Source organism: Hydractinia symbiolongicarpus, chromosome 10 (assembly GCF_029227915.1).
Source record: "Hydractinia symbiolongicarpus strain clone_291-10 chromosome 10, HSymV2.1, whole genome shotgun sequence".
Classification (NCBI taxonomy): Eukaryota; Metazoa; Cnidaria; class Hydrozoa; order Anthoathecata; family Hydractiniidae; genus Hydractinia; species Hydractinia symbiolongicarpus.
This window is the reverse complement of record NC_079884.1, coordinates 23,099,936-23,124,078: the sequence shown is the minus strand read 5'-3', so window position 1 is coordinate 23,124,078 and position 24,143 is coordinate 23,099,936. Positions and strand designations below refer to the sequence as shown.

Sequence of the window (24,143 nt, the reverse complement as noted above, 5' to 3'; positions counted from 1 at the left end):
TGAATCGCCGTCAAGAGGAATCGAACCTCGGTCTCCCGCACAGAGTACGAGAGCTATATAACCACTAATCTACGGCGCCATATTCCTCTACCACATTACAAAGCTATATAATGTATTTACAGGTTTGCTTCTATGATAGCTATTCTCATGGGAATGTTTCCATGTGATACTAAAGATTTGAGTTAAAGATAATCTTTGCAGGTTGGTTACATTTTAAATTGCTTCGCCTACAATAACTTTATTTGATGTCAGTCTATTGTGTTGAAATTAGCCAATAAGAGTTTGTTTTGGTGTCTGCACATTGATATCAGCTTGCTTCTTTGATTTGGAAGTATCTTTTGTTGATGGAGAGGTTGCAGTTTTTTTAATTGGGCTTATAGGGGAACATTTTTTCATTATCTTTCATCACATTTTCAGTGTTTCATTATCTCTCTTTATTCTCCAGACTTCTTTTGACAAAGCAGTATATATTATTTACGTATCGTTCTGTGTTAGATGGCTTCTTATGATTAGCATAACGTTTATTAAGTGCCATATCGTTGTTACTTATGAGGTTGCATCATACCGCAGATTTTCTTCTGAACTTCAGATGTTAGGCATTGGTGGTTGAGGGCACATCATAGTTTTAGAAAGGTTGAGTTACGATAATTTTTTTGCTATGTGCAGCTATATTGTTGCTTTATGTTGGGTGTAACTGTAGCTTACTTTAACATTTTTTCTGTTAAATATTTGCTGATAATTGGGTTTTTAAGTAAAATTTTTGTCGACTAGGGACAAAATTGCTTTGTCGTTCTTGTTTTAACATTTATGTTGTAGGGACGATTAAACCAAATTATATATTTTTTTTCTGTTTTTTTTTTTCATTGTTTTTTGTTTGTTTGTTTATGTACATAAGATTTTTGGAGTAACTTGTGTTTGTGCTTGCTTGTTCATAGTATGGTGTAGAATGGTAAAATATTTTTTCATTCGAAGACAGTTGTGAAAATCATTTTTCTAAGGGTATTGGGACTGATGAAACATAGTGAGGGAGCATATGCTATGAAAAAGAAACAAAATAGACAGATGGCCTATAAAGTAAAAGATTTTGGACACACTTGTTTGTGTGGAGGACTATATGATGTAAAACACTAAGAACAACGACTGTCAAGTCAAGATTTGTACTCGTTTTTCAATGTTATTATGGCAATTTTTGTCTTTGTAGTCAAGGAAACAGCCGCATTGTGACAATACATGCTTCCGTACTAATTCAACAGCAATGTATATATACTGCAGAGATCACTAATTTTAGTATTATAACCTTTCTATGTTTAGAAGCCTCAAACATCGTTTCTGACAAAAAGGGTGTCATCTCAGAAAATGTTTAGGTTGTGATTGAACTTTAAGGGAATATTATTTGTGGTAACTTCACCATTAAATACATTGTTTTCATACTTTTATTACCAGTACTATGAACATACAGCTTTAAGGAAATGTTCATATGAGCCTGATTACCCGGCTGAAATCTGTGCACTGGTGATCATAGCTCTCTTAACCAGACCTCATAAATATGAACAAACCTGTCATTTAGGAAGCGAGCCAGCCCAGCTAGCTGAGATATCACTTTTTTTAACCAAGATCCAAGCAAGGCAGGCTGAATTATTTCCTTATGACAGCTCCACCCTAGCAAGCAGGGCTGACTTTTCTATTTTTGTGCATGTTTGAGCATATGATTTCTTTATGTTATCAACAAAATTGTTAAATAAACTTTGTTTACCAATTTTTTTTATTTATTGAAAATAATAAAGTTTTTGTTGAAAAAAAAATTATATATATGCATTAGGAACAATTAATATATATATAAAAGACTTAATTCAAAAATATGTACTATTATGGAACTATTTTTCAGCCTAGGCTGAGAAAACGTCATTTGATAGTGATTTTATAGTCATTTGATTCCAACCCAGCAATCTGAGCCAGCCCAGGTAACCAGGCTCATGAAAACATTGTTAGTAAAAATAGGAGCCGACATTTAACAAGGATAGTGTTTCATATTTTTACTGTAAGCTATATTCCCAGTTGTAAAAATTGATAACTACTTTCAGCAAACAGATTGGTGTTTCTTCAGTTAAGTAATGAACGTGTGGTGGCATGTACGATCCAAATGATAAAGGACTGGTGTACTATTATGAGCCATCTAAACAGCATCATTTTCTTTCTGGGTATGGAAAAGAGAGGGAGAATGACTTTGGCTATTCAAGTATTACGCTAGCCGAAGGCAGTCTATTTAATATGTGTTTGAAATATATCATGGTAAACATGAACTTGCTGGATTCATTAATTGGGTTTCCAGAGGTTGTTGCAAAACAAATGCTTGATTTCATGATTGACCAAAAGTTTTTCCAAATTCAAGAAATTTTGTTTAAAGTACCATCGTCAACTGAACATTTTCATTGTCGAACTTTAAAGCTGTTTAATGATGCATATGGTTCTTTGTTTCTTGAAAGTTTGTCACTGGCTGTTTTAAAAGACCAGGTCAAGTTGAATTTAAATCCTCTTTTGAGTTGCTTTACAAATATTAAAGAGCTGGATTTAAGCAATGTTGGACTTACTGCTAAGGATATCTTATTCAGTTCCCCTCAAACTTAATTTTTTCCACTTTAACTATTTTAATTTCCTAGTGGTAAGAAAAAGGTCTCCTGGCTAGGTTGAAGGCTGTACTCTGTTGCAGGTGTTTTGTTTTTATCAGTTGTGTACATAAGTTGTAAGTTGCTAGTTCATTGTTATTTTAGTTGTTCTTACTAAAATAAACGCAATTTTTACTGCATTTATGGCTTGTTATCTTTGCAGGAATTCTTCTGAGTCATCTGTTTCTGGGATCTTTTTGTCTGAGAGAGTATAAGTAAAAAAAGAAGCGGTAAAAGTAAACCTCATTAGCTTCGTACTGCAAAGATAATGGAACAAGTGGGAACCCACAATCTCTTGCTTTCCGAGCAATTAGATAGATAGATAGATGTGCATATTTTACAAGGCTAGCCTCACAAATATCGAGGGATATACCCTGTCTATTATTTCCAGGAGGGGCCATGGCGTAGATGGAGAGTCCTAGAGTATTTAATGCTCATTTTGAGCTACGCAGACCCAATTAGAGCCCGCGCTCTACTAGACAACTCCCGGCAACATCCAACGGCCCACACAGTGTGCCATCTTCCCAATTTCCCTCACATGGCTTGGGTTAACCCGGGGCTATGGTAACATTCACTCGCCCATGTTGAATCGCCGTCAAGAGGAATCGAACCTCGGTCTCCCGCACAGAGTACGAGAGCTATATAACCACTAATCTACGGCGCCATATTCCTCTACCACATTACAAAGCTATATAATGTATTTACAGGTTTGCTTCTATGATAGCTATTCTCATGGGAATGTTTCCATGTGATACTAAAGATTTGAGTTAAAGATAATCTTTGCAGGTTGGTTACATTTTAAATTGCTTCGCCTACAATAACTTTATTTGATGTCAGTCTATTGTGTTGAAATTAGCCAATAAGAGTTTGTTTTGGTGTCTGCACATTGATATCAGCTTGCTTCTTTGATTTGGAAGTATCTTTTGTTGATGGAGAGGTTGCAGTTTTTTTAATTGGGCTTATAGGGGAACATTTTTTCATTATCTTTCATCACATTTTCAGTGTTTCATTATCTCTCTTTATTCTCCAGACTTCTTTTGACAAAGCAGTATATATTATTTACGTATCGTTCTGTGTTAGATGGCTTCTTATGATTAGCATAACGTTTATTAAGTGCCATATCGTTGTTACTTATGAGGTTGCATCATACCGCAGATTTTCTTCTGAACTTCAGATGTTAGGCATTGGTGGTTGAGGGCACATCATAGTTTTAGAAAGGTTGAGTTACGATAATTTTTTTGCTATGTGCAGCTATATTGTTGCTTTATGTTGGGTGTAACTGTAGCTTACTTTAACATTTTTTCTGTTAAATATTTGCTGATAATTGGGTTTTTAAGTAAAATTTTTGTCGACTAGGGACAAAATTGCTTTGTCGTTCTTGTTTTAACATTTTATGTTGTAGGGACGATTAAACCAAATTATATATTTTTTTTCTGTTTTTTTTTTCATTGTTTTTTGTTTGTTTGTTTATGTACATAAGATTTTTGGAGTAACTTGTGTTTGTGCTTGCTTGTTCATAGTATGGTGTAGAATGGTAAAATATTTTTTCATTCGAAGACAGTTGTGAAAATCATTTTTCTAAGGGTATTGGGACTGATGAAACATAGTGAGGGAGCAATGCTATGAAAAAGAAACAAAATAGACAGATGGCCTATAAAGTAAAAGATTTTGGACACACTTGTTTGTGTGGAGGACTATATGATGTAAAACACTAAGAACAACGACTGTCAAGTCAAGATTTGTACTCGTTTTTCAATGTTATTATGGCAATTTTTGTCTTTGTAGTCAAGGAAACAGCCGCATTGTGACAATACATGCTTCCGTACTAATTCAACAGCAATGTATATATACTGCAGAGATCACTAATTTTAGTATTATAACCTTTCTATGTTTAGAAGCCTCAAACATCGTTTCTGACAAAAAGGGTGTCATCTCAGAAAATGTTTAGGTTGTGATTGAACTTTAAGGGAATATTATTTGTGGTAACTTCACCATTAAATACATTGTTTTCATACTTTTATTACCAGTACTATGAACATACAGCTTTAAGGAAATGTTCATATGAGCCTGATTACCCGGCTGAAATCTGTGCACGGGTGATCATAGCTCTCTTAACCAGACCTCATAAATATGAACAAACCTGTCATTTAGGAAGCGAGCCAGCCCAGCTAGCTGAGATATCACTTTTTTTAACCAAGATCCAAGCAAGGCAGGCTGAATTATTTCCTTATGACAGCTCCACCCTAGCAAGCAGGGCTGACTTTTCTATTTTTGTGCATGTTTGAGCATATGATTTCTTTATGTTATCAACAAAATTGTTAAATAAACTTTGTTTACCAATTTTTTTTATTTATTGAAAATAATAAAGTTTTTGTTGAAAAAAAAATTATATATATGCATTAGGAACAATTAATATATATATAAAAGACTTAATTCAAAAATATGTACTATTATGGAACTATTTTTCAGCCTAGGCTGAGAAAACGTCATTTGATAGTGATTTTATAGTCATTTGATTCCAACCCAGCAATCTGAGCCAGCCCAGGTAACCAGGCTCATGAAAACATTGTTAGTAAAAATAGGAGCCGACATTTAACAAGGATAGTGTTTCATATTTTTACTGTAAGCTATATTCCCAGTTGTAAAAATTGATAACTACTTTCAGCAAACAGATTGGTGTTTCTTCAGTTAAGTAATGAACGTGTGGTGGCATGTACGATCCAAATGATAAAGGACTGGTGTACTATTATGAGCCATCTAAACAGCATCATTTTCTTTCTGGGTATGGAAAAGAGAGGGAGAATGACTTTGGCTATTCAAGTATTACGCTAGCCGAAGGCAGTCTATTTAATATGTGTTTGAAATATATCATGGTAAACATGAACTTGCTGGATTCATTAATTGGGTTTCCAGAGGTTGTTGCAAAACAAATGCTTGATTTCATGATTGACCAAAAGTTTTTCCAAATTCAAGAAATTTTGTTTAAAGTACCATCGTCAACTGAACATTTTCATTGTCGAACTTTAAAGCTGTTTAATGATGCATATGGTTCTTTGTTTCTTGAAAGTTTGTCACTGGCTGTTTTAAAAGACCAGGTCAAGTTGAATTTAAATCCTCTTTTGAGTTGCTTTACAAATATTAAAGAGCTGGATTTAAGCAATGTTGGACTTACTGCTGATGATGTTAGAATTTTTCCACAATTTCATAGGTAAGACAGTTGTTCTTGATTTTTTAGCGCCCTTTTATTGTTTTCGTGAATATATATACCTCATGTCATAAATTTAAATCTTATTTTGTAATTTAAATTGAAGCAAGGTATATATATATGTATATATTTAATTATTGCTAATTGACTGTTTTATAGTTTAGAAAAATTAATTCTCAAAAACACCAATTTAACAGATCAAACGATTAACAAACTGACCGTTCCATATCGAATGTATAAAGAAAAGTCTGAAAAACTCAAAATTCTTGACTTGCAAGGTAAGTAATAATTGTTAAAGCATCATTATAAAAACAAATATTTGCGTAGCTTGTTTTGACGATTTAGAACCCCATATGTTAAATAAATTTTTTAATTTCTAAAAAATTAAAGCATAAGGCATTAATGCTTCTGTTACAGCTCTTTCTGTTCCTTTTACTTTTTAATAATACCCAAATTCTATTTTAAAATTTGCATGGACTAGCGTTTCAGAAGCACTTTCTGTTTAAGGTGTTTGAATCAGCACAAGATGATTGCATTAAGACTCGTTCCATTGACTCAAAGAAAATTAGTAACACAAGGATTTCAGGGCTTTTTATAAACACTTAGTGAAACTTGAGTCATAGGTGTACCACAATGAATCTTGGAACCCCTTGGTTTAAGCTTAAAGTTGCATTATAAACAAATTAGTGTAAAAAATTGGTATTGTGTAATATGTTTTTTGTGGGTTTTCACTAGTTTTTGTGCATTCTGAATAAAGGAAGTTTAGCCTCTTAGCATTAACTTCAGATGTAAACAGCCACTATCATTTAATCCTAATTGTGCATTGTTAGGAAATTATGTTTCCCTAAACAAGCTTTGTTACTGTTTACCGTTATTCTATTATAGTTGCCTTTTAAATTGTAAAAGGGTCTCTATCTAGCCACATAATTCCTATGTAATTTTGTGGCTATAATTTTAAACTGAAAGTAGCTAGGAGATCTTTTGAGTGAATTTAAAATTTGATTCAAATTCTTGATACAGTATTTCTATGATAATAGCCTCCATCTGTCTGTTTGTCTGTTACGGAAACATGAAATCTATAAATACATAAATACATAAAGGACAGGTGTGGATTTTTCCATGGGTTAATGACTTGTCTACATTATAATACCCATACACGTCTGTCTGTTGCGCAAATTGGAGGGTAAAAACAGGACGGGCAAACCCGTGGATCTTTTGGCGAGCCACCAACTAGTTTTAGACAATTTCGCCTTATCAAAAAAGACAATTATTTTTTCATAAACTATTGGAAATGTTGCTGAGTGTGCTGTGAAAATTGAATTAAAGCAGAATTAGTACAATGCAGTCAATATTTTTGGTCTAACTGACACAATAAACCCTTTATTTGCAGAATAATTTGGTAAGATTTTGCAATACATTATTTTGTATTGAAAAAAATTAATAAATAAACCAGCGGCAGCAGACAATTTAAAATTCAAGCGGTGGGGTTTATATTGTTTTTTTCTTTTTTGTTTCTAATTGTAACAAACTATGTACTGATGGGTGTACGTCTGATTTACTTTGCCATGAGCTAAACTACAACTGCACTGAAAAAAAACTGTGGTCGTGTAGCTCCAAAATTTTGTGTATATATATGTATACAGAGGTCCATATTGTTATATTTAAAAATTTTACCTTATGCGCTAAATATATGTAGCCCAGTTCACCTGCCTTGCAACACCTCGTTTCGGAAATATAAATGCAGTTTTTGATAAAGGAGACGATAAAGGAAATGAAGTTTTAATCTCAGGAGAAAACAAAACCTTATTTATGTCAAATAAACTCCGTGTATACTAAATAAAGTGTTAATAAAAACATTTTGTAAGTCATTTATCAATTTGGCATGGCTTAACATGTATTTTGTAAATTTGAATTTTTTAGTATTCCTGTTTTTGCCAACGACAATTCTTACGGGTCAAAAGTATAGAGGAGCAAGGAGGTACACATCAGCAGAGAGTAATAATGTGGACACATTATGTTGCTCATATAATATATATTTTTTGTATATATGTGCATAATTTGTGAATATGCATAATTTGTGAATATGCATAATTTGTGAATATGCTGAATTTGTGAATATGCTGAATTCGTGAATATGCATAATTTATGAATATGCATAATTTGTGAAAAACAAGGAGGTTATCGTCCAAAATTTTCTTGATGTAACATGCAGGTATCTTTGGTATAGCTGCCAAAAATTAATGAGGTTGTTAGATGTCAATGGAATATGACTTAATTTATGCAATTTTTCTACAAGCTATTGTTTTCATTTGTGGTTGCTACTGAAGTTTTTACATGCCGTATTAAGCTTCAATTTTAACCAATGTGTTTTGTAGACTTTACATATTAAGCAAAAATGAAAAGAGGAATCTAGTAATCATGTTTATTAATAATGTTGTTGATCTTAAATTTGCTCTAAAAAATTATCCAACAATGCATGACAGTGTTGTGATTTTATTTTGTAGGAAATCCAATATCAAACAGATGTCTTGAACTGGTGGTAGTATTTCCAAAATTGCAAATTTTAAACTTATCAGATAGCAATGTACAGGTTAGTTGCTACTGTGGTTATTCTCTGTTGTAATGGTATACTACGACAGTACGTACAAAAAAACTTTATCTTACTTTATCGAATTTTTTTTATTTTGCAGGAATTCATTTTTAAAGATATATTAGCCTATATTTTTAAAGATATAGGCCTATAACGTCGATTTTTTGCACGGAATTAATTTTACGAATTTTTTTTACTTGAATGTACATAATTTCTCTGTGATAGTTAGTTAAAAAATTACCATGCTTTAAGAGTGCGGCTTTAACCAAATAACCTAAGATCAACTTTACACACGACTTTTAGCAATGCGCAACTATGAAAAAAAAATGCCCAATGTAATCACTTGTGGCGGCAAAATTGAAAATCAGCCGCTCTGATTTATTATATTTTGTCCATGATTGTAGAATGACATTAGAAATTTTGTTGGAGAACGGAAGTAAAAAAACGACTATTTTTTCCCGACAATTTTATGTTAGATTTTGCCCGTTTCATGCGCGCATGATCACACACATTTCGTTATACAAATTCATCACGTTATAAAATAAAATAAAAAGTAATAATTAAATTAATGACTCGTAAAAAAAAAATTGTGTCAAAATAGCTCAAGAGGAATGGACTTAACTGACTTATTAAGGAATGGCCGATCTCGCTCAATGAGCAGACTCTCCTTCAGCGTGAATTTAAAATTATTAGACTCACGCGTTAAAATTCTCAAAGAATGGTGGAGAGCACGAAGGAGAAATTTTGTTGTCTATTCTTTACTGTTTTATCGTCCTGTTACTAAGTCTTGCTTGTTTGGTTTTTTTAGATGAAATTTGAACTGGTGTATGAACTAAAGCAGTTTGGTTGGCAGTTATTGGTAAATATTTGATTTCCGCCGGCGAAGGCGGAATCTTTAATATCGCCTGGGAAGATAGAGAGAGAGATAGATAGATAGAGACAGCCCAGAGCCTGGACGCCTAAACCTTATCCAGGGTAAAGCTTAAATCCTCGTTTTGACAGATTTTTTTTCTAAGAACGAGGCTAAATTGAGTTTTAAGCCAATAAGAATCCTAAGAGTGCAACAAATTGTTTTATTATGCAATGAACATTACTTTATTTTAAAGTTTATAATCGAAAGTTAAAGCTCGTGCAGTGTAGCATAATGAAGATCGTCTTATAATGCGCTATCTTTGATGTTATATAATTACGTCATTTCCTTCTGTACTACAATTTTGTAAGCACGTAGACTAAAGCTATATCCAGCAGAACTAATTAATTATCAATGAATTTTAATTTAAAGAGGAATTGTTGAGGCTGGATATATTTGATGAAAGATAATGTATTATAGCTATAAAATCGTGACATGTATGTCACGATTTTATATTTTTTTTCAGATTATTGCTAATGGCGGAAATCTTTAAGCCGCAGGGCTTCTTGTTTTATTTATTTTCAGCCATTCCTTTATAACCTATATGATACCACGAAATGTAGTAGTATTGTTATAAACCTATAGCCCTTCGAAGCTAGAGATTTAGACTTGATATGACACTTTAGATGGCTTGGTTTTATGTATTAAGAATAATAAAAAAGACATAATAGAGGACTTGGTGGGCTTCTTTTTGCACTTTTTCCACTGCATGATAGAACAGTACTCTGAAAAAGGTTGGATTTAAACTGACAGAGTAAACATTCGAAAGTATTATAAAGAATCAAATTTTACTCTTTCTTGTTTAAGACATTTAAATGGCAGCTAACTCTTTCTTTCTCTCCATGCAGGGACTTTTCTCTTTAGGGCTCCACGACTCTATTAAGTCCCCATAAAGTGTGTGATTCGAGGTGCATGGTGGTAGCGTTTTGGTATACTGCAGATAAAATATTGTGTTGTGCTAGATTTTACCGACCCAAAATCTTCGATAACATAAAAGCTCACGACAAGCGACATCAACAATAAGTATTTTTAGTGTCCGTCAGAGGTGGAGTTATAAGATAACACTGATCAAAAATAATTTATCCTTTTGTTTTGAAAAAGACATATATGTTTGCATGTATAGTCGCTTGTAGGTGCCAAACGACAATACTAACACAAAACGATAGATGGCGTACGATTTTGTGGACGTCGGTCAACAAAAACGAAACAGTATCTTTTTAAATTCTCATTGGAAAAAAAGCTTATTGAGTGTAATAAATTTATTTTATTTGAGTGCGAAAGTGAAATTTTACAATTCCTTATTGTTATAGACCAAACAACCGGAATATGACAAGGTGGTTAATAAAGGCTGGGCTGCGCCAGTGAGTTTTGTTTGTTTGTTTGTTCACTTGTTTGGTTACTTCTTTTTTTATTTGTTTGTTACTTTTTCGTTTACTTTTCATTTATTTGTTTATTTACTTGTTTGTTTACTTGTTCGTTTCCTTGTTTGTTTCCTTGTTTGTTTACTCGTTTGTTTACTCGCTTGTTTACTTGTTTGTTAACTTGTTTGTTAACTTGTTCGTTCACTTGTTTGTTTACTTGTTTGTTTACTTGTTCGTTTACTTTTCGTTTACTTGTTTGTTTGTTCATTTACTTGTTCGTTTACTTGTTTGTTTACTTGTTTGTTTCGTTGTTTGTTTACTCGTTTGTTTACTCGTTTGTTTACTTGTTTGTTTACTTGTTCGTTTACTTGTTCGTTTACTTGGTTTACCTGTTTGTTTAATTGTTTGTTTACTTTTTTGTTTACTTGTTCGTTTACGTGTTTGTTTACTTGTTTGTTTACTTAGTTTTAATACAAAATTGATTTAGATTGTAGAGCAAGTATTACATGAAGCACAACTAAAATCATCCTCATCTGCAAGCAAAGCGTCTTTATTTTGTAGGTGCATTTTAAGACTGTTTTTTGTGCTAACAAAATTATATATGTTGGATTCGTTTCTTCTTTCTTTGGATTCGTTTTAATGAATGTGTTTGTATTTTAGATAAGAAAGCCACAACCAATCCAAAGAAAGAATGCAAATTAAACGAGAAACATTTGGTCTTAGTGCGTTCGAGATGCGTGGGTGATATGGCAGATTTTAACAGAGGTTACCTCCTTTTCTTTTAAATATATATTTTATTTAATATTTTCTGTATTGTTTTAAGGGTCACTGTGCTGTTTCGTTGTGCAGTTTTATGGGTGATATTCATTTTTATCTATATTAACCCCTTTTCGTTTTTTAGATCTTTTGAAACAAATTCCAAGCTACGATACGTCGGCGTTAGATAAGAATAAAAAAAAAGTTCATTCTTCAACTCGTGCGTTGAAAAATAACTCTTTTCCTAATATCACCACACAGGGTCAAGAAAAACGTAAATTTTTATCTCTTATCGATTCTTCAGATGAGGAAACTGAAGATATATGCGAACAATATGCACAGGGAAGTATACAGACGAAAAAGAAGAGGACTTTGTTGGATGGTTTAGATGCCAGTACATGATAGGTTTGGGGAAAGTGTTGATAAGCAGTTATTTTTTGTTAGCAGGCTAATATATATACTGTAATGGAAGAAACTAACGAATGGCTTTTTTCGGGAAATTTGGTAGATTTTAGAAAAACACATTGTGATGATCAGAATGAGCTAAAACATCAGAAGAATTATTTCTCTGTAAATTATTTAAATTTGACCCTGTATTTGCAGTATCAACATAAAACTAGTTCTAAAACTACAAAAAACTCTTTTTTTGCGGAAAATTAGTTTCGCAAATGAAAAGCGTATTTTAGAATTCACGAAAATTGTTAAACGCGATAGATTTCGCCATAAACCTCTACCGCTAATAGATTACATAGCAGTATTTCAGCCTTGCTCTCACGCAGAAGTGCGCAGTCCAGCGTATTGAAGTACCTTTTCACACTTGTTGAATATTTCCTTGAATCTAAAAGGTATAACATTTGATGAGAATTTATTCGTCCATTAGGTTTGATCGGAATCTTATGTTTTCTTCTACTGCATTTGTTAATTCGAATGTAAGTATTTTTTTCTACAATGAAGATATGTGATTTTAGTTAGTGTATAATTTGGAATGTTTTATGTAAGTAGTAGTATTATTTGGAATATTTTTCACAGGCAACTTCGTAGAAAATGCCACGGGTGTTGCCTGCCCTTTACATATCGCATTTCGTGTTTCTGTAACAGACGGGCAAACAGACAGACGACGGCCATTATTATAGAAATGAAACAGCTTCTGGCATCTTAAATTCACACTTGTTATGACGATATTGTCATAAGTTTTTTATTGTTTACACAGAATTAATTACCTTACCGCTTAAGTGTTGTCTAATTTGTTTGAGTAGACTATCAACAGTAAGAAACTTACTAAAAGAAATATTCGCGTAGCACAGAATTTTAGGGTGAAGTAATGTGAGCGCTTTAAAAGATTTCGAGTTAAAAAAAAATAACCTCCCTATTACTCTCGCATCTTTGGATGAAATTTTTCTTGAAAATTATGCTATTTACGGAATTTCATTCTATTTTCATTTCAAATTTTTTTTTCTGCGAATTTTAAAGTTCTTTCAAGATAGCCATCAATTTAGGTTTTCCTAGGTTATATTGATGACTTTGTTCTTTGAGAAAAATAATAACACACGCTAAATGTCCTCGGAATAGAGCTCGCGAAATTTATTTTAAGCAAGTTTCACAAATGCACAATTTCCTAGTGTGCTCGTAGGCTTGCTTTGAGAAGTACAACAATGATGGCTTACGGGTGGCTATTATCTCAGTTTAAGCTAAAGCAAATTGAATTTTTTCGACATAAAAACAATAAAAAATGAAAACAGAAAAGTTTTCTTTTTCCGGAAGATTTGCATCATTGTTGTTACTCTTAATACTGGCGCATTCTGAATATAAGTCTGTAATAAACAGACGACATGAAAGATCAAGTACAAGTTTTTTGACAACTATGAATAATCATTTATTTGCGACGAATGTTTTGTTGCTTTCGTCTAAAAATCAGCTTTTTTAAGTAATTTTAACATAGGCAAAAGTTACCGAACTTGTTCGTTTTAGCAAGGACTAAACTGATTTGTTTCGAAGCGTTTCGGGTGTCAACAGCTATTTTCAAGAATAACCAATGATTACAAGTTGAAAAAATATATACTATAAGCTTGAATGAAGCGTGAGATTATATTAATTGCGAAAATCATGTTTTGTCAAATAACAATAGCGGCATAGAACGTATGTTTTTATTCTAATTGGGTATATCACGGATAATGAGCAGGCTCTCTTTTAATTCGAGGTCAAAAGATTTATTTCCGTGTGCCAAAATTGTCGATTTACGCAAAACCATAAGTGATCGCTAACAGCACTGTTACTAGAAAATACAAGAAAAAAGATTTTGTAGGTCACCTAAAACGATCCAGAAAAACTTATTTTTAATTTTTTTAAAAAAGTGCTGTCAGATTTAGAGAAATCTATTTTGGTAAAGGACTCAATTTTGCCATTCCCCCTAAAAGCTTAGCTTTTGTGATATTGATCTAGCTACAAGCTGCTTTGTCATGATGTGAAAGGCTTGATATTCCTTACAACAAAGACTTAAATTTCACTAAAACGAGGATCAATGAAGCAGCCTTGTCCTCATTGCGATCATATAGCAGCACAGCTGCTAGTAATTTGTCTCGGGCTGAAATTGATGCTTTGAAAAATCTCTCAGGGGACTCCAACATTCTCAAAAAATGTGATAAAGGTAATTCTGCAGTTGTTGTTGAAAGAAATGGAAGAGCTTCTTAAAGATCAAACGAAGTTTAAAGAAATAAAAGTTAATGGTTAAAGGCAAATTACTTAATTTTTTTATTAATCAAGAGGTATTTATCAAGAACTACTTAAAACAGGTAACATAAGTGAAGAAAATAAGCAACTTAAACCTGTAGGTACTAGACCAAGAATTTTTTGTATAGCTGTGTAAAGTACACAAAGCTTGTATAGATGGATGTATCTACGTGCCATAGTATCGGTAATTGGTAAACCCCCACCTATAAGCTAGCTAAGTTTTTAGTTTTGTTGCTATCGTCACTTACCAGTAACAAATTTACCGTTAAAGGTTTTCATATGCTGAAGAAATTATTGCAAAAAATGGGGAATACAATATAGGTAGTCTTTTGTCGTTGATTCCCTTTTCACTAACATACCTCTAGAAAAAGCTATTGAAATCTGCACAGAAATTTTGTTCAAAGATGTAGAAAAAGTAGCTAGTCTAAATAAAACCGATTTTAAGAAACTCTTTAACTTAGCTACTAATTTACCAACAGGTAGATAGTGTAGCCATGGGATCTCCCTTAGGTTCAACTTTGGCTAATGTGTTTTTGTGCCATTATGAAAAACATTGGCTTGATAATTCTCTTGAAAAATTCAAGCCGCTATATTATAGACGTTATGTCGATGATATATATGATGGATATATTTGTTGTTTTGATCACCTGATCATTTACAGCTGTTTCATTCATATATGAATAAATGTCACCTTTTTGTATCTTTTTTTTTTGAATCTGAAAACAATAATAATTATTTGTCATTTCTAGATATCAACGTTACCCGTGTAGATTATAAAATTATCACTTCGGTTCACAGAAAACCAACGTTTAGTGGTGTATACAGACACTTTGACTTTTTTATTCCTGAAACGTATAAGTTCAGTATGATTTATACCTTGGTCAATCGCTGTTATTGTATTTGTTCGAGTTGGTCACTTTTTTTTATCTCGAATTTAAAACGGTTATCCTGTTGGATTTATCGACAATTATTTTAAAACATTTTGCACATAAACACTTTTCTAAACATATTACTGACACTGTTGAAAAGAAAAGAATTATCATAGTTCATCTGTATCTTGCTCATTTATCTTTTGATGCTAGATCTAAATTGAGAAAGATATTTAAAGCGCCGCTGAAATGCTGTAAACTAAATTTCATATACAAAACCTCTTTTAGATTATATCTTTTTCAGATTTCAAGTTAAAGATTTGTCATCACTTATCTAATGCGTGGTATATAAATGTTTGTGCAGTGTCAGCAACGCTAAATACTATGGAGAAACATCACGCCACCTGAAGATAAAAACCTGGCGAACACATTGGTCGTTCCGCTCTTACGGGTAAATCTGTGTTGCCTAGTAACAGACCTCAATTTTAAAGAGAGCTGCGTGATATACTCATTTTAATAAAAAAAACATACAGTTGACTCTCCCTAATTCGAATTTCCACGGGGAAAATTTTTTGTTCGAATTATAGACAGATTCGAATTATAGAAAGTCTCTGTAATTCGAACTTTCAACTTCAGAGAGTGAAAATTCGAATTGCAGAGGGAAATTACGTTAATTTCAAATCAAGAAAACATAATTCAAGTTTCATTTAGTCTTTATTTTTATAGTTTACACAAAAAAGAAACTCTCTTTGAAAAACTGTTGAATATTTGATTGCTTTAAATTGAAGAGACGATCTCTTTCGACAATACGAGTTGCATCACCAAGTGCAAAATCAACGAACGTTTGAAAAACAATTTTTGAATTTTAGAAAAACATTCGAATTTGTCAATGCCCTGTTTACACTCTAAAATTCGAATTAGGGGGGGGGGGGATCGTGCTGAAGGGATTGAAAAACTGTTCGAATTAGAGAAAGTTTCGAATTAGAGAAGTTCGAATTGTAGAAAGTTCTTTATAAGAGTTTCTTTAGGAAAATTGACGGTGACTGAACATTCGTCCGAATTAGCTATATAAATATTCGAATTATAGAGATTCGAATTAGAGGGAGTCAACTGTACGTTCTATGGCGCTATTGTTTTTGATAAATCATAATTTTTGCAATTAATATTTTCGTACGCTTCATGTACGCTTATACTATATATTTTTTCAGCTTGTAATCATTGGTTGTTCTTGAAAATGGCTGTTGACACCCGAAACGCGTCGAAACAATGAACAAATGAACAAGTTACTGTGTGCAAAATAGTTTTACATTCAGAAAAATCAAAAAGTTTGCTTTTATGAGTCAACACTGCATTTGGTGAAAAATGTTGTATTAGCTACTAGCTTTAAAACGACAAATTAAAATGTTTAATGCTGTTAAAAAGATTTCAGTACGTTTTAAAGGTCGAGATTTAACCAAATATCCTAAGGTCCTGTGACCTAAAAACTGCGATTATGTTGCGTGAATCTAGTATAGAAATCGCCAATATAGCTAGTTGTGGGTAGAAACATCTACTATCTAGTTTTAAAACATTGGCAGTTTACCAGAAAGCTTGATTTAATAGCAAGGGAAGTGTTTATATTTATTAAGTTATGGCTATCAAACACACGTAGGAAACTTTTCTGTCATTTTCAGTTATATTTATATTTCCAATTATGATATTCAAGATCATATAAAATGTCTTCAATGCTTATAAACTTTTCATTTCGACTTTCAATTAAGTAATGAAATAACAGCCCATTTTGTAGCCCTTTTAAATCCGTGTTAATACACCTTTTTTCGAACTAATTCTCTTTGATGTACTGCTGCTATTTCTCGACTTTTTTAAACAAAATAAATGTGATTTTCGAGAAATCTTCGGATTCATGAAGGGAACAAACAACCTGTCTAAACAGGTAAATTTGAGTTAATTGACCTCTGCTTGAAACCGAGGCTTATTAGTTCAAGTCGAAAATTAAAGACTTTAACTGTATTCCACCAAAACAGCATTTTCACATGTCGGGTCAAGTTAAAAATTTATACACACACCAATTCAAAGATGCTGAATATGATCCTAAAGCAAAAACATCAAAATCATAAAATTATAAAAAACGTAATTCGGAAACGTGTTTTGATTGAAATTAAAGCGAATAACTTTTTCATTTCAACTGACAATAAAAAATAGCTACATTTGAATAACTTCAGTATAATACGAAAGCGGTAATTTAAAACACTTGTTTGTTTTCGAACTTAGTGTGATAAAATCTTTTCCGTTTTTACACCATTACGATTTTATTTAAATCTGAATATTTTCTTCTACTACAAATGTTCAAACGTAAACGCACTATCATTTAACGAATATTTTGTGCAGCTTCACACGATGTTAGTTTACTGACAAGGAAGCATTTAACTAGCAGTTGCGCAGTATTGTTTTTGTTTTGCACACGGCAAATGAGTAAAAGTTATACAAACACCTGCACAGCTTAAACAGTGCAGAAAGTGTTATGCGCACAGCATGTTTTGTTATTAACAATACTTTGTGTGGGCTGTTTAATAATGGAGTATGGAGCTCAGACGACGTCACGTGATTGTCCACTTGATTTTTTTTATAGTGTTAGAAAATTCAGGTACGTTGTGGGGCATTTTTTTACTTGAAATTGTAAAGGAGCGACTTGCGTTTTTTCTTTAGGCTAATACTACATACAAGCATGAAGGCCAAGTTTTAGTCAAATATGTATATTGTACAGACCAGATCAAGTCTATTCGTGGCATAAAAGTCCTGATTCATACTTTACTTTATTGCTTTAATTATACGCGCAACTATTTTAGCGCACGGAATTTCCAGTTTGCATAAAAACATCTTTCTTACTTATAGCGACAGGAAATTTGGGACGAAAAACCTATACAAAATTATAACCTAAATGTTTTGAGGTGTTACTGCATTGAATAAAATTCATATTTTGTATGCCACGGAACTTATTTGTATTTTAAGTCAAAACAATATTCTAAGTTCTAATTCGCCTTATTCCCTTTGACAAGAGATAACAATTGAAACCATTTGCGATAATTTATTTCCCTACTTAAAAAATATTACCACTTATCTCTTTAGTCATTGTCATTGAATAACGTAGATGTTATCATGTCATGAAGAAGCGAGTTTATTCTAGACTACGTTTCGACAGCCACAGCTGTCATCGACGGGCAATGATCGAAATCAATTTTTACTATTTATAAGTTAAGGAGATAATAAGAGGATCAAAATCAATCATTATTATTTTGTTACGTTTCGCCAATTTATTGCCGTTCTTCTCTTTTTGTGATTTTTGTTGTACTTCATTTTCCTTGATCTTTTTAGGCGCAAAGATAGTATTGTTTGGACATTCCGATGCAGCAAAAGTTTTACCTGATTTTGGCGATAAATGGTTCAACAGACCTACACCTAAAAGAAGTTTATTAACATCAGTTGGGAAGCCTTTTTTGCCAGATAAACGTTCGTCATATAAAATCTTCGAATCTGCAATCGCTCCAGCGTCCCTTCAAAGGTTCAGTACAAGAACGGTAACACCATTTTCTGGCGAGAATTTAAATGGTGGTGAGAAAGCGTTAACACACTCATCAGATGTAAATAGACTAGAACAAACTATTAATGGAGATACTTACTATGGTATAAAATCCTTAGACGAAGCCAATGCTGCAAAGCTTGCCACCATGTTGGTTCCAAATGACATGGCCGCCCGTACGGCAAAAGGTTTAGCTATGCCAGATGCGGACTTAAATCATTCCAATTTATACGATGAAGAGACGAAAATAACGGAAAAGCCTTTGCAACACACAGCAACCATAAGCAATGATTATAGCGAGATGGAAGACGTAAAAACTGAGGGTATGGTAGAAAATGCAGAACCGATTGGTGACCACATGCCTGAACATCATCCTGAGTTGGGAGAGATAAATGATAGCGTTCATCATGAGGAATTTTCTCAGGAGTTTCATCGGAATGATAAAGACGCGAAGTATGATCCAAGTACAGAGAACTACCATCATTATTCTCCGGAACCTTCTGTTCATGTGCACGAAGATTTGATAAATCATGGTAGATTGTCGCAATCTCCTTTTCATAATACTGCTATTCCGGAAACAGACGCTTTCAACAGTGAAAAGGAAGCCTTGCACCTTGGGAATCATTTTGGAGATACTTTCCCCCTGACTCCCCCTCCATCTACAACAGTGCAACCTGTGACTCCTGAAATTAACAACGAGATGGCAGAGGTTTTGAAATCTGAACATGAAGGAACACATTACGGTACACTCCCTGATGACCACCATACGCACGAGAAAAGCCACCATCATCGTATTACTATCGATACCGACACGGGAGAAATTGTGCACGAGGAAAAAGTTAGCATCCATGACAACGGTGACGAAACAGTAATCAAAACACATGAAAGACGAGTTCATCCTAATCATGAATGTATTGTTAATTTTAAAAACGAAGAAAATACCGACCAAGAACTAACTCATCACCATAGCCAAAATCTTAACCAAGAAAAAGAAGATCACGCAGGTATATCACCATCTGGCACCCTGGAAGACCATAGTGATAGCTCAGATTTATTGCATACGCTACCAACTTCTTTTTCTGAAAGTTCTGGTTCTTCACCAAGTGAACACTTGTCTGAAACTGAGACATCTTCAGCGCATGATTATGACACTGATGTACACACCACTGAACCAGTTTATTCGCAAAAATATCACATTCGCCCTGCTGACAATGAGACTGACCTAAATACACAATATAAAGAGAAATACCTCTCTGAGAACGCAGATGGTAAACAATCAGGACATATTGCGGATATTAAAAACTCTTTCTCAAATAAATCCGATAAACAGAGCAGAAAGATCAATCACATTGATTCAGACAAAAGCAATAATTTGTCAAATTCTTTAACAAAAGATTCAAAAAACCATCACACGTGGCACACTAAAAAAAGTCACAAAAAGGCAAAAAGCAGAATTCGGTACGTGCCTAACAAATTGATAAGTAATATTGGTGATTCGCAAGATGAAGTTGATGTTGAAATGGACACTAAGGAAATTCAAAACATAAAGTCTGTTTTGGCTGACACGCACAGGCATACCAGTAAAGATGATGGGGTGTCGTATTTACCACACAAAAAAGCATCTCATAATCATGTAAACGAAGACGACCATTCCATATCCTCTTCCGCGCTGAATGGGATTCAGCATCCTGAACATGGCTCAGCTAAAGAAAATCGAGTGGATTCCTCCATTCACAAAGAAAAAGACATTGAACTTAAGTATAGTCCAGAACGTGCTCATGAAACTGTACTATCTAAAGAGATAGAAGGTAAAATGGAAAATAATGAGAAAGATGAGTATTTTGGTGATGAAGGACATGGCATGACTAATCAAATTAAAGATTATAAACAGTTTCATAGCAGTGAAAACAGTGATAAGCCACAAAATGGTAAAATGAACTCCGCTGCTGTTAAGGAGAAATTAGATTTACTTAAATCAGACGTTTTAAAAACATTTGCAGCAAATATGTTTAAATCAACAGGTAGCGACAAAATGGTGATGAAAAATCACCAAATTAATGAAGAAAATAATGCTGTCCCTGCAATTAGCCTACCTGAAAAAACAGAACAAACACATTCTGTTGCAAACGAAGAGAATATAGATCACTTTGATACAAGGCATTCCTCTCAAGAAACCCGACACACCCTTTTGAAATCAAATTTAATTTCTAATATACAAGAGAATTTAAAAGACATCGATATGGAAGATTTAGCAAAACTTCAGGAACAAATTAAAGGTATGTTAAAGAAAAAGACAGCGACAGAGAATGCTGATAGTCAACCAGAATCTAACATATCTCATCTGGATCTTGATGTGAAATCGAATAAATATAAAATACCCGACCATCAATTGACTTTACCTATTACCAACCCAGGACACCCAGATGAGACAAATGGTGTACCTACGAGCGAAACAGTAAGACCGCAGACTAAAATGCCATTGTTAAATCCACGCCCGGTTGATGAAAAAGGGAGTATTCAGTCTGATTTTCGTCAGTCAGAGCGTCTTTATAAAGAACCCACGAAAACAGAAAGAGCATCAGCAAAAGCTGTAATTTCCAATCATGCAGTAAAAATTACTGGCAAAGAAAAGGAATTTGATCTGCAGCCCTTTGTTGTTGCCAGCAAATTGTCTAACATTATCAATAATTATAAACATAGAAGACTTGTTACCGTGAACGGGAAAACGAGATCGTTAAAAAGTCACGAAGGTAAAAAAGCAAAGAAAAAATATGATGATTCAGCAGAAGAAATAGAAAAGTACTTTAAGAAAGAATTTATCACGCACATACCTCTCAAAAAATATGCGAAAAACAGGGAACAAAGAAATTGGAAAAGAAGTAAGATTCCAAGAACTGTACAAAGGTTGATAAGGCGTGTATTTTCTGGCTTGCCTTCCTCGCAAGTACAGTATGACAGCTACACTGCCAAACAAAACTTCATAAAAGAGTTAGTTTTAAATGCTGATACTCCTAAGATAAGAAAACGAGTTCTGTCGTTAAAGCGAAGTGTCAGGAGTCCTGTTGGTAGAAAGATCGGTTGAATTATAAAATTGAGGATTTCTATTGGTAGAGGGATTGGTTAAATCATTAAATTGAGGATTTCTATTGGTAGAAGGATCGCTGTACATGCATGTTGAGTTATGTGTTTATACCTTAACTTACTGATTCACAAATTCTCATATTGTCACTCATCATCCGAACAAGTCTGGGAAGAAACTGTCAAAAATAATATGAACAGTAGAAAACAAACAACAAACATATAACTGTAAACTGTTTTTTTATTAACTAATCAAAACGCTTTTGTTGTACTATTCGTAATCTTTCGATTTTGTGAATCACATAATTTTTGTAATTTTGTTTATAACAAGTGAAAGAAATACCTTTGAAAACAGCTGGACAATAACAACTTGTTTCAAATGGGATTTTACAGGAAAATCTAATTTTCGAATTTTTAGTTAAATCCAAACAATGAGAAACTCTGATGGTTCATGGGAATAGATTTAATAACAGAAATGTAGGTGACTGATTAATGGTTAATATCACAATTTTGCTAATGGAAACTTAATACCTTATTGTATTGCCAGCTTGGTAGTTGATTGGTCATTGCTTTTCTTTATTAAATAGTCAATTTTGTCTGAATTTAAAATCTTCATTTAATACCACCAATAATAATCAATCTGGGTTTGGTAAAGTATTTAAACACACAATCAATCCACGTTTCCCGAATTACACGTTTTTTATAATTTTAAAATTTTGATGTTTTCACTTAAAGATCATATTTAGCATCATTAAACTTTGTTGTGCATAAGTTATTAACCCAAATGAGAAAATGCTAATTTGTGGTATTAATGTAACCGTCAAAGTCTTCTTAATTTTCGACTTGTAATGATAAGCCTCGGCTTCAAGCAGAGGTTAGTTAGTACAAAATTAAGAAACTTGTTTTAACAGGTTGTTTGTTTGCTGTATGAATCTCAAGATTTCACATTTTATCAAGTTTTAGGTGACGATTTCAAAAGTCAAATTAATTTTTTTTAAATTGAGAAATATCAAAGAAAACAAATTCGGGAAGGGTGTATCATTGCTTTCTAGCACAAACTCTCACTTAGAGGCGTCCAGCCAGGCTTCTATGGGTAGGCAGCTAAATTTACAAACCAAGAAACTTATAATACATAACATATGAGACCTATTTCTAGTTTCGGCTGAAAGCTTGTACAAAATCCTGATCTTTTGGGATTTAAGTTAAGTTATATGTGGACGTTAAGTTATATGTGGATTTTAAAAGATGCTCTAGCTCAGGCTTACAGTGATCTTTTTTTAACCTTTTATGTCTTGTAAATTTTTTCTATAATTCTATATGCTAATAAATATACTATCACATTTTTTAAATGTAAATCTTAGACAAATCATTTTTATTATTTTTGCTATAACTGACATATTTAGAAGGCCAGCTAACGTCGTCAGTGTCAGTAGATGGCCATAGATAGATAGCCAGCTAGCTATTTTTTGCTTTTTCCCCAAGTTTTTCATTAAGTGTGGTAGCTATAAGTGCATTTATGCTAGCCATTGTTATTACTTCTTCTTGTGTTATCCTTACCGGTCTGAAGCTAAAGCTCAATAAGAAGTAGTACGCAGGAATTGATTTTGTAATCCCGTCATTTCTTTAAATTAATGCATCCTCTAATTAGTGCGAGTGACCTTTTTTAAAAATTTCCTTTATTTACTTCTTCTAATTTTCAATGCAACACTATTTTTTTCCTTAGTGTGCAAACTAGATAGGGGACATGTTTTCCTTATGGATTGGAACTTTTCGCCGAACATTGTTTTTTGACATCGAACCAAAGTTTACTTAATAAAGTGCCACCAACAGCTGTAACTGAAAAAAATCCTCTCTATTTTGGTGTGACTAAGGTCAGTGTTCCTCTTATGCTTAGTGCGAAATTAAATTTTTAAATAAGATCATTTATTTCCTCTAATTATTAGTGCGGTCTGCAATTATAATTATTTTATCGGTCGCACTAAGTTAAAGGAATGACAGTAACGATGCTGCAAATTTAAGCCACGATACCCCGCTTAACAAAGTTTCCCTACTTCAAAACTTATCGTGTTAGCTACACAGCAACAGAATAAAATATTTTATCCTTGTGGTATAGACGAGTTTTAATGTTTACGTTTTGCAGGATTCCCTTGCCTGTGTAAGAAATCTGAAAATTCGACAGGTGATAAGATGCAGACTATATAGGCGAAGAAAGTTAACAGTTAGGGAGAACTGATAATTAGTCTGTATAGAAGAGTCATCGTAGAATAATATGTAAAAGCACCACCAGAAAAAACTGACTTAAAAAGTTAGACACCTGCTACATCTAGTAAAAACTTGTTTTTGATGCAGTTTTTCACACGACGCTAATCGAAACTAACTCCTTTACTTTTTGCATCGGAACGGAATC

At 33.1% G+C, this 24,143-nt stretch overlaps 2 protein-coding genes across 2 annotated transcripts; both read left to right on the top strand.

The window, feature by feature from the left end:
• Window positions 1-5,190: 5,190 nt before the first annotated feature.
• On the top strand, window positions 5,191-13,111 carry LOC130662684 (leucine-rich repeat-containing protein 42-like). Its single transcript, XM_057461592.1, has 8 exons — window positions 5,191-5,871; window positions 6,028-6,146; window positions 8,373-8,458; window positions 9,267-9,317; window positions 10,679-10,729; window positions 11,217-11,286; window positions 11,390-11,494; window positions 11,631-13,111. Exons 1-8 carry the CDS (start codon window positions 5,375-5,377, stop codon window positions 11,885-11,887), a joined length of 1,236 nt encoding a protein of 411 aa, XP_057317575.1. The 5' UTR covers window positions 5,191-5,374; the 3' UTR covers window positions 11,888-13,111.
• Window positions 13,112-16,943: 3,832 nt separating this feature from the next.
• LOC130662683 (uncharacterized) lies at window positions 16,944-22,578 on the top strand. Its single transcript, XM_057461591.1, has 2 exons — window positions 16,944-17,725; window positions 18,454-22,578. The coding sequence occupies exons 1-2, from the start codon at window positions 17,662-17,664 to the stop codon at window positions 21,738-21,740; spliced, it is 3,351 nt and encodes a 1,116-aa protein (XP_057317574.1). The 5' UTR covers window positions 16,944-17,661; the 3' UTR covers window positions 21,741-22,578.
• Window positions 22,579-24,143: the final 1,565 nt, after the last annotated feature.

Excerpts from the sequence above, each read along its gene's own strand:
- LOC130662683 (XM_057461591.1), top strand. The coding sequence starts at position 17,662 with ATGGAGCTCAGACGACGTCACGTGATTGTCCACTTGATTTTTTTTATA. Across the intron at positions 17,726-18,453 it reads TATAGTGTTAGAAAATTCAG|GCGCAAAGATAGTATTGTTT; the intron begins GTACGTTGTGGG and ends TGATCTTTTTAG.
- LOC130662684 (XM_057461592.1), top strand. The coding sequence starts at position 5,375 with ATGTACGATCCAAATGATAAAGGACTGGTGTACTATTATGAGCCATCT. Across the intron at positions 9,318-10,678 it reads AGTTTGGTTGGCAGTTATTG|ACCAAACAACCGGAATATGA; the intron begins GTAAATATTTGA and ends TTATTGTTATAG. Across the intron at positions 11,495-11,630 it reads TATGGCAGATTTTAACAGAG|ATCTTTTGAAACAAATTCCA; the intron begins GTTACCTCCTTT and ends TTCGTTTTTTAG.